General features: G+C 43.8%; 1 protein-coding gene across 1 annotated transcript; it reads left to right on the plus strand.

Moving 5' to 3' along the window:
- The first annotated feature begins 361 nt into the window (after nt 1-361).
- Nucleotides 362-1,597, plus strand: LOC117750000 (trace amine-associated receptor 13c-like). Its single transcript, XM_034560819.1, has 2 exons — nt 362-589; nt 781-1,597. The coding sequence occupies exons 1-2, from the start codon at nt 417-419 to the stop codon at nt 1,595-1,597; spliced, it is 990 nt and encodes a 329-aa protein (XP_034416710.1). The 5' UTR covers nt 362-416.
- The last annotated feature ends 17,311 nt before the right edge of the window (nt 1,598-18,908 follow it).

An 18,908-nucleotide genomic window follows, 5' to 3' on the forward strand; every position in this document is an offset into this window, starting at 1 on the left:
GCTGCTTTAATTTTAAGTTGGAACTGCACAATTCACTGATTACACTTCTCAGTTTGACATAGTGGCTATTTACCTCCCCCCCAACGACAAATGATAGAACTCAGAAAGTATCAACCACTTTATTGCAAAAAGTTTGAAAAGTGTGTTGGCTCCATTGTGATGTGAGTTGCTTTTCCCTGTTGCAGGGTAGGATAGAAATTGTAATTGTTTTTGTTTTTTTAAAGGACAAATAAGAGGGGGAGGCTAAATACAGGGAAAAGACCAATGAATATAGATGAAACAGTCAGGATGAAGTTTAGTCACTCCCATTGAAATAAAGTTTTCACCAGAGTAAAAGAAGGAGGGATGTGGAGGAAGAAAAGAGACCAATCAGTTGTCTGACGAGCTCAGCAGCATCTGCTCTCCTCTTCCTGAGAATGAAAACCCTTGAAGAAGCCGAACTTTGCTTTCCACAACTCCTCAACTCCTCCTGCAGGAAGCCCATGCGTCCTCACGCTCTATCAATGCTCACTTACATTTTACTGTCCTCCATCTCTCTGCTCACTGTGACTCTCAACCTGCTGGTCATCATCTCCATCTTCCACTTCAGGTATTCATATGTTTCATCAATAAATAAAACTGGTAGCTGTAAATACAAAAATAGTTAATGGAACAAAACAGAACTCAATTACAGAACTGTTAAGGAAATATGTATTTTTTCTTTCAGTCATTGCTTTTAACTCTTTTAAAACAATGGACGCTATCAATAATGGCATGCATGTTGTTCTCTTATCTCTACAGGCAGCTCCACACACCCACCAACCTCCTCCTCCTCTCTCTGGCTGTCTCAGATTTCTTCGTGGGCTTCCTCATGTTCTTTCATATGGTGTTCATAGACGGCTGCTGGTTCCTCGGTGACCTCATGTGTACTTTGTACAATGTTCTGAGTTATATTATTACCTCTGCTTCAGTAGGAACCATGGTTCTCATAGCAGTTGACCGATATATGGCTATTTGTGATCCTCTACATTATTCCTACAAAGTCACACAAAAAAGAGTTCAAGTCTGTGTTTGTCTGTGTTGGATATTTTCTGCTTTACTTCACAGTCTGCTGCTGAAGAATAACCTGGAACAACCAGGCAGGTATAATTCCTGCTTGGGAGAGTGTGTCATTTTTATTAACTACATTGCTGGACTTCTAGATATTTTTTTGTCCTTTATTGGTCCTGTCACTGTCATCATAGTTCTGTATATGAGAGTTTTTGTGGTGGCTGTGTCTCAGGCTCGTGCCATGCTCTCTCAGATTGCATCTTTCCCTCTCAAGTGTTCAGTGACTGTAACTGCTAAAAAATCTGAAAAGAAAGCAGCCAGAACTCTTGGTGTTGTTATTGTTGTGTTTCTATTGTGCATCTGCCCATATTTTAGTGTTGTACTCACAGTCCGGAACACCTTGCTTAATGCCTCATCTGCCGCCTTTGTATCATATCTGTTCTATTTCAACTCCTGTCTTAACCCTGTGATCTATGCCTTTTTTTACCCCTGGTTTAGAAAATCTATCAAGCTCATTGTTACTCTTAAGATACTGCAGCCTGGCTCATGTCAGACCAACATGATGTAGAGAGACACTGCATGGTGGCTGAAATTAAACAGAAAAATGTACTTTGTCATGTGGGTGTGAATTAAATACCAGATGTAAAAGTCTTGGTACAGTGACCTTTGTGTAAAAACTTGTACATGTAGTTTGTAAATGTGTCTTTACAATGTGTGCTGTTTCAATGCTACAGTGTCATAGAAAGACAACAACTCCAGCTACTCTAGAAAGATGGTTGCCTGACTCCTTTCAAGAGGGCCTATCAAAGATTTTTTCAGATCTTTCAGGTAGTTTGGAAACTGTTCAGCACCTGTACTTACTTCTCATTTTGTTTAGACCACGCAGTGTGAGGGGGATTCAAATATGTCTAACGAAAGTTTACGAAATCACTCCAATCCACAGTAAATATTTTTAGATATCATTTTTTATGTCCCGCTGTTGGAGGACAACAAAAATTGAGCCATACCCTGTTTGTTTTTCGGGGGATCCTAAACTAAATACAGAACCCTGACATCTAAATGCACAGAGCAGCGGACACATCACAAGTTCAATATTAAAGTTTACAAGATGATGCAGCCAAACATAGAACAATGTAAAGATTGAAGTGGGTGACTTGCAGGTATTTTATGGAAAGGAAGGAGTGTAATAGTGTTTGTTTGTTTCATCCGTTACATATGACAGGTCTCAATACAAGTAACCGGAAGGTTAAACAAAAAAAAAAATGCTTCACAGGCTTGAAAGACAGAAGTGGCTGACCTGCAGGTATATAATTGAAACGAGCAGATATAATGGTCTTTTTGTTTAGTTCATCTGTTAATTGATAGGTATGGTAGGTCTCAATTTGAGTATTTAATCAGCAAGTACAAAAGAAAACCTGCTTTACAGGGACATGATGAGGGACACCTCCTCAACAGTTATTCCAGAAGAAAATAAGCTTTAGATGTTTTGGGCACCAGATGATAGCACATGCGTTCAAATTGTGGCCTGCAGCACTTTTAAACAAACGATAGTAATGATTACTTAAAATGCAAGTTTGTAAACCCTTGCAACTTCTGAAATCAGGAGAGAACAAACAATGACTGATTGCCTTTAGGTATTATGCATTCTAAGAATAAAAAGATTAGCATCCTTTATAATGTGAATTGGAGGAAATAATATACATCACACTTTATCACACAGCCAAGCCTCTCTTTCCTTCCCTCTGTAACACACAGATACAATAAACTGGACAAAGAGACGAGTAGAACTGGCACAATGTACAAAATACTTGGGTCTCAACATAAACTCCCTCTCTTATCATGTTACGCTCTCAGAGGCGAATGTAGCATCCCTCACGCAGTGTCTCTGCATCTTCCAGCTCGGGAAAGCTGTGACTTCAGACTATGCCTTCACCTGCTTGGCCTAATGGCGTCAGTGATATCTGTGGTACATTTGGGGCTCCTACGGATGAGGGATTTTCAGCAGTGGTTCGCGGCATTGCGCCCCTTTCTGGTGTTTCCCTTTGTTCTCTGTTACTCCCCTCTGTGTTCTGCGTGCATGGTGTGGGCGTGGCTTCCACCACCTGGTACCTGGGCTAATCTCTAACACCTGCTAGTAATCCTGTTCATCAAACCCATCCAGTGAAATACCCCGGCTTCCTTCTCACTCGTAGCCAGATTATCAGCTTAGTGGTGATGTGACTCTCGGCCGCTCCGTTCTTTGTCCGGTCACTCATGCCACCGCCGCTCATGCCACCGCCGCTCATGCCACCGCCGCTCATGCCATCGCCGCTCATGCCAACGCCGCTCACGACACCGCCGCTCACGCCACCGCCGCTCACGCCACCGCCGCTCACGCCATCGCCGCTCATGCAACCTCACCTTCCTACTTGCACACACCAGCTGGTCCATTCCTTCACCTACCCTACCGTCTCTATGTCTGTACTTGGGTGCTGCCTAAACCAACAAAAACATGGTCAGAGCAACTGAAGTAGTGTAAAGAGTGAGAAAGTATTTGTAGGGTGGGTGAGAGCTGAGGTTAGAATGGGCAAACAAACACTGGCCTTTAACTCAGGAGACTGTTGACTGTGTTGTGCATGAAACCAAGTCAACATTGACTTCTTAAGGGCCGAGCACCGACAACATATGGCCAGCGAAGGCCCTAATGAAACTGTCATGTTTATTATTATTCTGCCAATTGAATTGTGTGTTTGGGGGCTTTATCATATCCCGAACAAGTGTCAGGACAAGTGAAAAATTCAATATTTTCGATAAAATCTGTCTTCTTAGAGTTTCCGCTATTTTGAATTTTGTGAAAAATCCAATATTGCAAACTCCTCCTACATGCTCTGGCCGATTGATACCAAATTGGCTGTGGACCATTATTGGATCAATGTGATCATAAATGGAAAAAACACTAGTTGATATCTCCTTGTCTTTAGAAGATATGGACCAATTAACCTTGAAGGGGCGTGGCTTAGTACATTATTACATTACATGTCATTTAGCTGACACTTTCATCCAAAGCGACTTACAATAAGTGAATTAAACCATGAGTCCAAACTCAGAACAACAAACAGTTGTGACTTTGTTGAGTGTTTAGCTCGAAGTAAGGAGCTACAAGCCGATTGGCAGAAGCCGAGCGAAGTAAACGAGCTGGGGTGTATGGTTTGACCATGTCCTGGATGTAGACCGGACCCGCAAGTACCAATGTTTTGAAGCGGATGCGGGCGGCCACCGGTAATCAGTGAAGGTCGCAGAGGAGCGGAGTAGTGTGGGTACATTTCGGGAGGTTGAAGACCAGTCGAGCAGCTGCATTCTGGATGAGCTGTAGAGGTTGAATGACATTAGCAGGTAGACCTGCCAGGAGGGAGTTGCAATAGTCTAGCCGTGAGATGACCAGAGCCTGGACCAGGACCTGTGCCGCCTTCTGAGTGAGAAGAGGTCGTATTCTCCTGATGATGTACAGCATGTATCTACAGGAGCGTGTTATTGCAGTAATGTTGGCAGTCAGGGAGAGTTGACTGTCGAGTGTCACACCGAGGCTCCTGGCAGTCAGAGTCGGAGCCAACACTGAGTTGTTGAAGTTAATAGTCAGGTCGTGGGTTGAAGAGCCTTTTCCTGGAAGGAGGAGAAGTTCAGTCTTGTCCGGGTTAATTTTCAGGTGGTGTGCGGACATCCACTGAGAGATGTCAGTCAGACAGGCAGAAATTCGTGCTGCTACCTGTGTTTCAGATTGGGGAAACGAGAGGATCAGTTGGGTGTCGTCAGCATATCTGTGGTAGGTGAAGCCATGCGAGCGAATGACAGAGCCGAGAGAGTTGGTGTACAAAGAGAAGAGAAGAGGACCAAGGACTGAGCCCTGAGGGACCCCAGTAGTCAGAGGACAAGGCTCAGACACAGATCCTCTCCAGTTTACCGGGTAAGTGCGGTCGGTTTGGTAGGATGAAAAGAGTGAGAGTGCAGTGCCTGAGATACCCAGGTCCTGGAGGGAGGAAATAACGATCTGGTGGTTCACTGTGTCAAAGGCAGCGGAAAGGTATAGAAGGATAAGGACAGAGGAGAGAGAGGCTGCAGTGTGAAGCTGCTCAGAGACAGCAAGGAGGGCAGTCTCTGTTGAGTGGCCTGCCTTGAATCCAGACTGGTGGGGGTCTAGAAGGTTGTTACTGTGGAGATAGGAGGAAACTTGGTTAGAGATAGCTCGCTCTAGAGTTTTGGAAAGGAAGGGGAGGAGAGAGACAGGTCTGTAGTTATTGAATTCAGATGGGTCAAGAGTGGGTTTCTTCTGGAGAGGGTTGACTCTTGCCTCCTTCAGAGAGTCTTAATAAGATGGGTGGGAAAGGGAAGAAGGTCAGGAGCAATAGACTGGAGAATGTGAGACGGGATGGGGTCAGGGGGGCAGGTGGTTGGGCGGGCAGAGGTTACCAAGGTAAGAACTTGATTGGGAGACAGGGGGATAAAAGAGGAAAATGAGGGGAAAGAAGATGAAGTTACTGGAGGTGTAGTTATAGAAGATGGATTAGTAAATGAGGACCGTATGTCGTCTATCTTTTTTGTGAAGTAGTCAACAAAGTGGCTTGGTAGAAGGGTGGAGAGAGGGGGGGGACCAGGGGGGTCGAGGAGGTTGGAAAAAATAGAGAAGAGCTTTTTGGGGTTAGACAAAGAGGATTCTGGATTGGTAGAACAGACTTTTGGCTGCAGAGATAGAGGCAGAGAAGGAGGAGAGAAGAGAGTAATAGGCGAGCAGATCGCTGGCGTGTTTGGATTTTCGCCATTTCCTTTCCAATGCTCACATAGTGGCTCTATATGGCACGCACCAGTTCGGACAGCCACGGAGCCGGAGAAGACTTGCGGACCTTTCGAGTCATAAGAGGATAGAGAGAATGAAGAGAGGAAGACAGCGTAGAGAGGAGTGCGTCAGTGGCAAAGTTAGGCTGCATGAGTGAGAAGGAGTCAGTTGAAGGGAGGGCCGATAGAACAGACGAGGCCAGAGAGGAGGGTGAGAGCTTGCGGATGTTGCGACGGACAGGTACAGAGTCTGTTGTGGGAGGGTTCTCAGTTCCAAAGAGTGGGAGAGAGTAAGAGATGAAGAAGATGAAGTTTTTTTTTTTCCTGTAAAGTGGGTGTGTCGGCGCGTCATCGGCGCGTCATCGGAGATGACCCCCCAATAAAAAAGGCCATATAATATGTCAGGTGGCATCCATTTAGTTTTTTCCCTGAAGGGAGGGTGTGTCGGCGCGTCATCGGCGAGTCATCGGAGAACTCGGATGTTGGCGCGCTCCGCCGTGTAACGGAGCGGTCTGCTTCGGTGGGCGTGTTGGAGCGACCCGTTTTCAACATAGGTAATAGCGTAACTTGCGTCAATGATGGTTAAGTATCTGTATCAAAACACCTAGTTTAAAGGACTGGGCGGCGTCTGTGGCGGGCGTGATTAAGAGGTATATAAGGGCTTGTATGTTCGTGAGCCCGTCCTTTTCCCATCACATACAGAGCTATTTCGTTAGCTGTATACCTGTCGGAGGTGACCCGCGATCTGACTGCAGTGACTGTGTTTACAGGTTGGATAACATTTCATTTCTGCTATTTTCCACTCGTTTTTGCTGCTCAAACATGTCTCTACACAGAGGTGAGTGTTTATGACATTATATATACCACAAATAATGGTATAAGTATTTAAGTTAATTAGATGTTGTTTTATTTCATAGGATTTGGTAAGGAGAATCAAAGTTCACGAGGGAATGTGAGCAGCCGTGAGTACAGTATGTTCTGATAACATAGTATACAGCAATGCATGGTTAATCTTTCATTCTTAAGCGTATTATACACATATGATATAGGCCCGGCACAGCAAGATTCATACTGGCCGGTGGTTGCAGAAAGTGGGGTGATCGAATGGGTGAAAAACGGGGGTTATTCGTCAAATGAAGAAGTATTAGAAGGTAAGAGATCGAGCCATGCAGACTGTATGTAATAACTAGCAATACGTAACAGTAGTAATATATATATGTAGGGGGCTGTATTTTTATTTCAAATGTGTTTTACTTGTCGGTGGCAGATACTCAAAAGGCCAAGTCTACAAGACCACGTGCCTTGAAACCGGAGTGTAAACGAGCGGCTGGCGGTGGTAAAGCTGCATGTAAAAGATCAAACAGGTCTGTTTTGTATTAAATCTCTGCAATTTCTTATGTTTTCAAACTATGTATTTCCAATCATAACTAATGTCTTAAATCATGTCTGTTTTAGTTCTGCAACAACACAATGCAGACAGGTGCTGGGTGTGAAAACGTGGTGGAGCCCATGTTCTAGAGGATGATTTACATACACAACAAAAGAGACAGAAGGTACCTACAGACCTATTGGCCCCACTAGCATGATTCAGCAATATAAATAAATGCTATATATATATATATATATATATATATATATATCCATCCATCCATCCATTTTCAATACCGCTTATCCTCATTAGGGTCGCGGGGGCGCTGGAGCCTATCCCAGCTGACATAGGGCGAAGGCAGGGGACACCCTGGACAGGCCGCCAGTCCATCGAGGGCACATGTAGGGACATACAACCATTCACTCTCACTCTCACACCTATGGGCAATTTAGAGATCAATTAACCTGCAGCATGTCTTTGGACTGTGGGAGGAAGCCGGAGAGCCCGGAGAGAACCCACGCTGCCACGGGGAGAACATGCAAACTCCACAAAGAAGGACCGCTCCGACCTATGGGCAATTTAGAGATCAATTAACCTGCAGCATGTCTTTGGACTGTGGGAGGAAGCTGGAGAGCCCGGAGAGAACCCACGCTGCCACGGGGAGAACATGCAAACACCACAAAGAAGGACCGCTCCGACCGGGAATCGAACCCGCGACCCTCTTGCTGTGAGGCGACAGTGCTAGCCACTACACCACCGTGCAGCCCCTATATCTATATCTCTATATATATATATATATATATATATATATGTATGTATATATATATATATATATATATGTATGTATATATATATATATATATATATATGTGTATATATATATATGTGTATATATATATGTGTATATATGTATATGTGTATATATGTATATGTATATATATATATATATATATATGTATATGTATAATATATATATATATATATATATTATATGTATACAGCTGAGCAGGTCTCAAGGGACCCAAGACGTGAAAGTGTTGGTGTATCCAGGGGATGCATACAGTCAGTTCAGTCTGAGCAGTCAGAACAGCGACACCTCTGAACACATCCACGTGACACCCAGAGCCACAACATCAGGTATGAAGTATGTGCGTGTATGGTGTGTGTGTGTGTGTGTGTGTGTGTATTATTATTATTATTATTATTATTACTATGCATGTATATACATATATTGAGTTTGGGCATGGTCTTCCAAACAGCATCGTATACCAGCCTCGGAGGTGTGAAGGATCACCCCCCCTCCTACCCCTGGGTAAATAACCAGGAGGACTCCCGAGAGCTGGCTCCATCAGGCATACAATCAAAGAAAAAAAGGTATATATATATATATATATGGTAAATATGGTAAATAAAACACAAGTTATAAATGATTCAAGGTGTTTACAGTGTAGGGATTCTTTTTGCTTTTCTTGTGCAGGCTTTTGAAAACGGTGTGCCATCTAAAGAACTCTGCAGAGTCCCTTGATAACAACACGAAAAAAGCCCCAAGGTGTGTATGTAACTAATGATGTACAGTGTATAAATAAATAAATAAGTATTTTAATTAATCGCTTTTATTAATATTATTATTATTATTATTAATGTTATGTCTCAGAACACCGAAGAAGCAGAAGAAGCAGCAGCAGAAGAAGAAGAAGAAGCAGACCACATCACAGCCTGGAAAAGAGTTCACCAACAACAACAACACCAGCAACAACACCAGCAACAACAACAACAACAACAACAACAACAAAGAGATCATACCGGCGGACACCCAGGACTGTGCAGGGGTTCCTGCAGAATCCATTGCATGGGGTGCGAATGCTGTGTTGGGGGATTCGTTACAGCTATTCCCAGACCAACCATCAGGTAATGGCTTTCAAGAATTGGCACTGCAGCAGGATGCGTATGTGAATCTGAATGACATACAGACACCAGTAGAGGCTGTACCGCTGGAGTGTAATTCTCAATTAGAGGACCTACATACTCTTATTGACAATTGGCAGGCACCCGAGAACTGGGCTCCATACGACATAACTACAGAAGGGGACAGGGCACGTGATACTACTACTACTACTACTACTACTACTACTACTACGGGATCTTGTATGTGTGGGGATGTAAATACTCAGGTCACAACACTGAGAAGCGAGGTGGGGGCGCTCAGGGATATGCTGGCAAAATTTGTCAGTGACCAGGCCAGTACAGAGCTGAGCATACAAGTGGGTGCACTCAGGGATATGCTGGCAAAAATAGCCAGTGACCAGGCCAGTACCGATCTGAACATACGAAAGGTCCTAGACGATCAGGCCAGGGTTACAGATACGCTGTTAACCATGCTCATTGGACGGGTAGACGGGTTATGATAAGGATATTTGGTTTGTGTCTGACATATATGTGTGTGTGTGTATGATTACACACTAGGTATAAAAAGATGGCCTCATCACCGCCACGAAAGGTGTTAAAACAGGGTAATAGCGGGGTGCATGATCAGATTGCCTCCAATAATAACAGTAATTCTGATGTTAATAGTCAAACTAATAGTATATCCCCCACAACTAATAATGATGATAATATACAGCTGTATATCGCACCTCCGACACATGACGAACTGACCGACGGACGAGAGCAGCAACATATCATCATGCAGTCATTGGCTAATCGTATGACAGGGAGTGCCGAGGCCCGAGGTTTTGAGTATGGTGACATAGATTTGTCTACATCCATCATACATAATCCGCCCCCAGACCCAGATCAGGCAAATATTGACACTAATGCATCGACATTCACACAAGTGTCGGAGAGGATCCTGCAGAGTTGGGTGACATTACGAGATCTCATTTTGGCACTACCTGTAACAGATGGTGTGGCCCCTGTAATGGCACCATCTAGTGTTGTTATAGGGGTACCGGGGTTGACCGAGACACATCGAGTGGGTGGAGGGGAGCATGCTGAGGCGGTGGCATCTACATCTACTAATAATGGTGATAATATACAGCAGTATATCGCACCTCCGACACATGACAAACTGACCGACGGACGAGAGCAGCACCATATCATTATGCAAGCATTAGCTAATCGTATGACAGGGAGTGCCGAGGCCCGAGGTTTTGAGTATGGTGACATAGAATCGTCTACATCCAACATACATAATGATACTAATACATCGACATTCACACAAGTGTCGGAGAGGATCCTGCAGAGATTATTGATATTAATAGATCTAGAGACGCGTGGGGCTATGGAGGTAGTTGATGGGCGGAGGATACCACCCCACTAGTCTCAGAAGCCGTACTCGATCCAGGGATGCCTGAGTATACCAGTGTAAGTGTGGTTCACAACAATGATACGCACGTTGATATGCTACCATCACTGATAGACTCATGCATACTTGCAGAGAGACAGGGTGCTGGGGGTGATATGGAATTGCTTGAGGAGGAGGTGGGGGAGGAGGGGGAGGGGGACATTTTGTCACTACCTGTAGCAGATGCTGCGGCCCCTGTAAGGGTACCATCTAGTGATGCTATTGGGGTACTGGGGATGTCCTATAGTGATGATGATGATGATGATGATGATATCAGATTAGGGTTGACTGAGACACATCAAGTGGGTGGAGGGGAGCCTGATGGGGAGGTGGCGTCTACCTCAGGGGTGGGTTCTACGAGACCTATTCACACTAGGACAATTCCATCATTCAATGCTTTTGAACTACGACAAAGGGTTGATTTTGGAAACATAATACTCGAAGAAATAGACCGCATCCCTGACATGGTGCGCGATGCTGTGGGTGGTATAATAAATAGGGCGGTAGACACAGCCCCCACCGGGAGCATATTGAATGTAGTTTTGCGAGGCCCATCATTGGCCAGCGATGTGCAAGCCATTTTAAATGCGAGCGATGCATATAATGTCGACCTATTTATGGAGCAGATAGCCCAGGTCATCCAGAGCAATGATGATTCTATATCCGATGATTAATTGGAGCTAGTGGTCACAGTAGCCCAAAACAGTAGTGGGGGTGCTGGGGGGCGCCTAAAACTAGGTTGTGTCACATATGATGAAATCCTTTCAAAGAAGGGTCGTTTCCTATACCATTCAGGTAATAGAGGGAACAATCTATGCTTCTCCATGTGTTTGGCACACCATAAACAGCCGAAAACATCAGAGGCCGCCAAGCTGGCATACGCACAGCAGCTACAGAGTTCAGCCGGTTTTGACCCCATGCATAGTGTCGCATTCTCTGACGTGGGGGCTTTTGAAAACCTTTTGGGTGTAAAGATCATAATCTTTCATCACAATGTAGGACGTAAACGTTTGCAGTGCTTCCAGACTCATGAGACACCGAACCCCCAGACTGTGTGGTTATATCTACATGATGACCATTACTATATGATTGACAACAAGACTGTTTTTTTCGGAGCATCCTATGTATGTGACTACTGTTATGTGACATATGAATCCGTTCTATACCATAACTGTACACAGAGATGTAATGTTTGTTTCACCCCAGAATGTCGCTACCCTGAAGTGTGACAGCTGTAAACGAATATGCAAATCCAGATTCTGTTTTGATCAGCACAAGAGGTCTGAGCTTGTTCATGGTGTAATACCGTGCCAGACAATCAAATACTGTGAGACCTGTGGTAAAACATACAAGCTAGCCAAAAAACCACACAACCCCCTCATGTACCCATTGCGGGGAGCCTCTGATGGAGAGCAGTGAACCGCATGCCTGCTTCATACAACCGGTTGAAAAGAAACCTGCTCAGACAAACTATAAATGTGTGCTAGTGACAAGACAGCATTCATGGTCTGGTATAACAGTGTGTGCGAGGAGACGTTTGATTTCCAAGCGGAGATACGCCGTTATTGTGTCAACGATGTTGAAGTGCTGCGCAGAGCATGCACAACCTATCGGGCTAGCTTCATGGAGTGCACACAGCTAGATCCTTTCACATTCACCACGTTGGCTTCCAGCTGTATGGGTGTATTCAAAACATTGTTTTTACCAAAAGACACCGTCGCTCTGACTTACGAGGGGGTGTACACTCCCCAAAACAAAGTATACTCTGATGTATCCATGCAGTGGCTTGAATATGTCGCGCATGTCGAGAACATTGAGATTAAGCATGCCCTCAATCACGGGGAGCAGTCTTTTCCCCCATTCTATATGGACGGTTATAATGCTGCAAACCACATGGGCTACGAATTTGCCGGTTGCTTCTACCACGGGTGTGTGAAATGTCATGTGTCAAGTCATGTGAATCCTGTTGCTAAAGTAACATATGGCAGACAGTACAAAGCATTCAAGGTCGCAGCCCTACAAACCCTGCATGGTATGCAAGTGACAGTGATGTGGGAGTGTGAGTGGACAGCCTTAAAACAATGCAGTGCTCCTGTACAAGCATTTCTGTCCACATACATAAAGCGCGAGAGACTAAATCCCCGCGAGGCGCTCTTTGGAGGGCGCACCAATGCTATGAAGCTGTACCACAAGGTCAATAATGCAGCGGACGAAAAAATTAGATACTATGACTTTACTAGTCTGTAACCCACTGTTCAGAACTCTAAACAGTACCCCGTCGGCCACCCACAGCTTATCTTTAGTAACTTTGAGTCTATCGATAACTATTTTGGATTTGTAAAGTGTACTGTCCTCCCCCCAAGAAGCTTGTTTCATCCCGTCTTACCCTACAGATGTCAGGGGAAACTCATGTTTCCACTGTGTGCCACCTGCGCTGAGACATTGAACCAGACTGCAGCCTGTACACACAGTGACAGTGACAGACAACTGTCGGGGGTGTGGGTCTCCTTTGAGCTTCAGAAAGCTATCGAAAAGGGCTACCTGATTGTCTCCATTGACGAAGTGTGGCATTTTCCCAACAAGACAGACACATTGTTTAAGGGATATGTAAGCACATTTCTAAAATGTAAACAGGAGGCCTCAGGATATCCAGGTCACGTTAAAACGCCTGATGACAGGGCTAAATACGTGGAGGGCTATTACATCAAAGAGGGCATTCGGCTCGATCCCAGCAAAATCAAAGTCAACAAAGCCATGCGCAGCTGCAACAAATTGCTGCTAAATTCTCTGTGGGGCCGATTTAGCATGCAAAATAACATGCCATCCTGCGAGTTAATCACAGACCCCGCAAGATTCACACAATTGATGTTTAGCGATCATTATGATGTGCGACAATTCTGCTTTATTTCAGACGAGGTCGCCATGGTACAGTGGAGACATGCGGACAGCAGGGGGTCACGTATAAGGGATGTGAATGTCTTTATAGGTGCAATGACAACCGCTCATGCCAGACTGACGCTTTATGATGTACTTGACATGTTGCAGGAGAGGGTATTGTACTGTGACACTGACAGTGTTGTGTTCACATCTCAGGCTGGTGACAGGGTACCTCCCCTGGGTCCATACCTTGGCGATTTGACTGATGAGTTAAACAATGGTGACGTGTGTGGTTCTCCTGAGGAGGACTATATCACAGAGTTTGTATCAGGTGGGCCCAAATGCTACGGCTATAATACGCGGTTTGGCAAGACAACTGTCAAATGCAAGGGGGTCACACTAAATGCTCGAAATGCTGCAGTTGTCACCCCAGAGTCGTTGATTGGTCTAGTGCATGCTTTTGTAGCCAATCAGAATAACCCTGCCCCCAACCTGATAACCACATCGGATACGATCAAGAGGGACAAAAAGAAATTCCATCTTAAAAACGACACAGTCCTTAAGAAAGTCCATGTGGTGTACAACAAGCGGAGGGTATTATCAGACTACACCACCCTCCCTTATGGATACTAACATAGACCAAGGATTTGATATTCGTTTACAGCATCCTTTCAGTCTAGTCGTGAGCGGACCTTCAAACTGTGGAAAGACTTTTTTTGTAAAAGACATCATAGCGAACGCAGAGAGGATTATTTCACACAACATTGATAATGTAGTTTATATTTATTCGTGCTGGCAGCCCATATATAATCAACTCCTTAAAATAAGGGCCATCAACTTTGTGAATGGGATACCGGAGTCTCTATGTGACGATGTCTTATTGCCTCCGACCAAAAACAACCTGCTCATCATAGATGATTTAATGAACGATGCAAGCAATAATCTTGAGGTTCAAAACGTTTTTACCAAATATGTGCACCATAGAAATCTCAGTTGTATATATTTAGTACAGAATTTGTTTATTCAGGGTAAGGCAAGTCGTACTATTAGTTTAAACACAAACTATCTCATTTTATTTAAAAATCCTAGGGATAAGGGGCAGATCATGTTATTGGCCAGACAAATGTTCCCTGGTAACACTAAATATTTTTTAGAGGCTTTTGATGATGCAACAACCCCCGCTTACGGGTATCTTCTCATAGATTATAAAGCCATGACGCCCGAACATTTAAGACTCAGAACCGCCTTGCTGTCCGAACAAACGGTTGTGTATATTTCTAAAAAACACAAGCGTTATTAGACATGTCGCAGCGTATGCAGAGGAATCTGGCTATGCTGGAGCTGATATATAAATCTTCGCCTAGGATGAGAAAGGTCATTATGGGTAATGCCAACAAGGATTTTGTCAATGCTCTGTGTGAGATAGCCCTCAATGTGTTACGTGGTAATATCCCCTTGACTAACAAGCAGTACGGACTCTTAAAGAAGAAAAAGAATCTTATTAGACTGGTTGCCGATAAAAAGATCAAATCAGCAAACAAAAAGAAGACACTCAATCAGTCTGGGGTTTTTTACTACCGTTGTTAGGGGCAGAGATTCCTTTTATAGTTAGTCTAATCAACAGGGGTAGGTGAAGCCACGACACATGGAGCATACACAAAAAATATTTCTGGTGCCCCAGCATCAACTGGATTCCTTAAAACAACCTCTGCAGGACCCTCGACCAGAATCTATAAGACAGGCAGTGCAAAACGACCTCGATAGAGCCATGACTGCTGTGTTAAACCAGCCCGACACCGACATGTATGAGAAAGCAAAACAGTATGCCAGTATTTTACAGAGATACTTGGGTTTTGTGAGACAGGGGGAACGTGAAAAGAATGTACTGACTCTATCACTCCCTCCCGGAGACACCCCCGACAATTCAAGACTCGCTACCGTCCCACAGAGTGCCCCTGGGGATGACGTTGATGTCGACCCCGAAAAGACACTGATTCTTGGTAATGTTCTAAAACACATGCCTAAAAAGAGCAGAAAGTACGCCGAGTGTATTCTGGATACTTTGATCAATTCAGGCAACACCGTATCATGGACCGGTAATGGGGAGATTATTATTAATAGTCAAACTGTCAGAGGTTCACACATGTATGATCTGTTGAAAAGTGTCACAGCCTCACACAATGTTTTAGACAGCTCCAGGCCTATTGGCTGGTCTATTTTTTTAAAGGCACTAGCAGGATTAAATATTCCTTTATCTGCCATACCCAACACTCGGGTGCGCCGATCTATTGCTGCAAATAAAGTGTCTGTTGTTGATGATGATGATGATGATGATGATTTTGTAACTTTTAAACCTCGCACAAAGACTAGGCGCATTGTATATAACACCCCCTTATCCTCAAGGGTTAGACGCCAGGGTGCTGTTAAACCGTGGATGACGTATTAAGATGTTATTTTTATTTTATTTTTTTATTATCATCATGTTATTTCTATGACCACTTGAATGTAAAACTGATGTATAAATATGCTGAATGTCTTTTTAGGTGTTTACAGGATGAATATACTGTCTGCATTTTGTTTGTTTGTTTGTTTTTTTAATTTATTTTTTTATCATCATTATTTGTGTAACCATTCGCGGATGAGATGAATAAATTATGACTTATAAATAAAACATGGGATTCCTCAGTTATTATTAGTATTATTTTTATTTTTTTTAAAACGATCACAACAAAGTACATCACAGTACAACATTTTCATGGTTTACGAACATTGTACACAGGAAAAATCATCTCCGCAACACACTGACGGTTGTATTTTGTTAACAAAACGACAGACCATGGAATCATTATTAACTAGATTATCTCCATATAACCCCATCACTCGTGTGTATGGTATCCCCTTTTGTATGTGACAAAGGAAAAACACACAGTGTTGTCCACATGTTGTGGTCAGGTTGTTCTGTACCTATTTCCTAGAATAAGACACTTGGGTACAGTTATTATTGAGGAAAGTATGTATCTCCTTTGGGAACCGTGTATGGTCTGGAGAGTGACCAAAACTATCAAAGAAATATCCGTGCAGGTGTTTTGTGATATAAATGGCCAACCAGTGCTCTCCAGGTCTGTCGGACGGGTGAGTATTTACAATCAGCATCAACGGATATCTGCATACTCTTCGCTTGGGTAACTGATTGCATGCTAGCACCCCCACAAAATCTGTACCGTTAATAATCCGTTTTCTAACAACGCTCGTCAGCTCTATAGTATTCATGTGTGTGTTTAGTAGTTATCAAGCAACACCTGTCGCTGATTTGATATCTCAATAACAGAGTCAAACACAGAATAACATATGAGTGTAACAGTCCTCGGTAGAGGGGTTCTGAATCGAGCCTCCAGTCGCACATTCCCCGTATTAACTAGTGATACATTCCCCGAACACCCGTCGTCAGGATCCAAATTAAAACAGAACAGGGCATACCCACTCCCAAAATCGTTACGGGTTACAGATAGCGCTCTATCCTTTAAATGCCGACCAGTTGTTTGAATCATGTGATAATATTCTCTGGTGTACTGGCCTCTCTGAAAGTATGGTTGAAACGGTCTTGAGGGGTATGAATGGCCGTCCGCATGAATACTCAGGAATTCTAGATCATAGTTCTCGAAATTCATTGGATTTCTAGTATAACTTTCTGTATATTCCTCATTGTCTACAAAGCATAAAATCATAAATTTAGGGATCTGCCCCATATATAAATTCTCCTGAATACATACTCTTGTACCAGCGGGGATGGAAAATGTTTTCAATGCAACCCTGTCTATAGCATATTTGGCATTGGTGTGTTGTAATGCTCTGCTATGGGCCAGCCTGACAGTAGGTGCCACAGTTACTTTTTTCACAAATATACTAACTGATACTATCTTGACTCGGTATGCTGTATTTGTGGCATTCATTAGGGTGAATTCATCTTTTGAACGTATGAATTTCAGAGAAATATCAACGCCGTTAAGTAATAGTTTCTCCTGAAAGAACAAATCTGCATGTATCGGCGCAATTAACTCCACAATCCTGCTGTTCTTGGTGAATTCTCCCCTCGTCATCAATCCCTGGTTGGCTCCTGCTATAGAGGCATCATTCATATGCGTCCCCGTGTCTTTACTAAACAACCCTGTGCTGAACTGTGTATCCAGCGTGTCTTTTCCGTAGTTGATCAGACACTCTATTATTCCACGGTATGGGTATGTGTTTGAGGATTGTGATATGAGGCGGTCCCCGAGCATGATATCCACCTGCGAGAAGAGTGTACATCCTGGATAATTTATGAAACCCACATCGGAATCGGCCGCGAGGTCGCTGCCATCTGGTTTGGTAATTTTCACCCGCATAAACAGATATGTATCATTCAAATCCAGATAGTCCTCCCCACTGGATGATATGTAGAACTCCAGGGGTCCGGTGTCAGTTATGGCAGATACCGGTGGTATTTCGAGAAATGTAGATCTCTCGAGGGATGTTTGCGTGTATGGTACTGTAAATAGATCCAGTTCCGTCTTCACACACTCTGCAGATTGATTATGAATGAGCGCCATGTCTAGTCCTCCCGGTCTATCCGGTCTTTTTAAAATATGTCGTTAGCAGAAGAAGAAGAAGAACGAGCTTGTTTCATATGTGGTCTGCCTCTCTTGACTCCTGTCTTCTTTTTGATCGTCTTTCGGGGTTTGCGTGTGAATTTAGCTCTTCTTAATACGGTCCAGCGACGCCCCCTAACAGCTGGTGGTTTTTTCAAACCCCGGGGTACACGCACCAGCATACCGTGTCCCTCCTGTTTCCTAGTCATGCTATTTTTGGCAATATTAGATACGACATCACCCATGATACTATGCGCTGCAGTCTTTAAATGAGGTTTTGCTATGCTGAACCCTCTTCTTAAAAGTGGTATGGCCATTCTGAACAGGCTACGAAACATTCCTCCTAACCCGTTTCCGTACTGTGTACTTGCTCCAATAAAGCCGGGCATATCCCCGCCTGCCTGATTCATATAATATGACATATATCTGCCATCGTCACGAACGTACGGAGTGTGCGCCATTGTCCACCACTATCTATATTCCTTGTCTTATTGGCCTGAAGTGTAGCTTTACAACCACTTTACCATATAAAAACGGTATATATTGGTTTTGGTCGTCTTTTAACGCTATTTCAATGTCGTCGATGATGTTTGTAGAGAGCGATGTGTAGTGCGGCTTGTCATATGTTAGAGTGGGGATACGTCTCTGATCATCAGCCACATTTATACACCTCAGAAGCGGTACATAACTATCACCCACTAGTTGATAGTCGGCAATGTCACTATATACAAATATATTATAACATCCAGCATGAATATCTGATGGATAGGGGGCCGTAGATGAACCATGCCGTTTATCATCGTTGATTGTAAAAGGCACTCCCTGTTTGAATCCTAATATCTCCGCCAACCGGCCTTTA

This window comes from Cyclopterus lumpus, chromosome 21 (genome assembly GCF_009769545.1).
Source record: "Cyclopterus lumpus isolate fCycLum1 chromosome 21, fCycLum1.pri, whole genome shotgun sequence".
Classification (NCBI taxonomy): Eukaryota; Metazoa; Chordata; class Actinopteri; order Perciformes; family Cyclopteridae; genus Cyclopterus; species Cyclopterus lumpus.

Bases quoted from the DNA above. Each gene is read 5' to 3' on its own strand.
- LOC117750000 (XM_034560819.1), top strand. From the start codon at position 417: ATGAAAACCCTTGAAGAAGCCGAACTTTGCTTTCCACAACTCCTCAAC. The intron at 590-780 runs GTATTCATATGT...TTATCTCTACAG, and splicing joins ATCTCCATCTTCCACTTCAG to GCAGCTCCACACACCCACCA.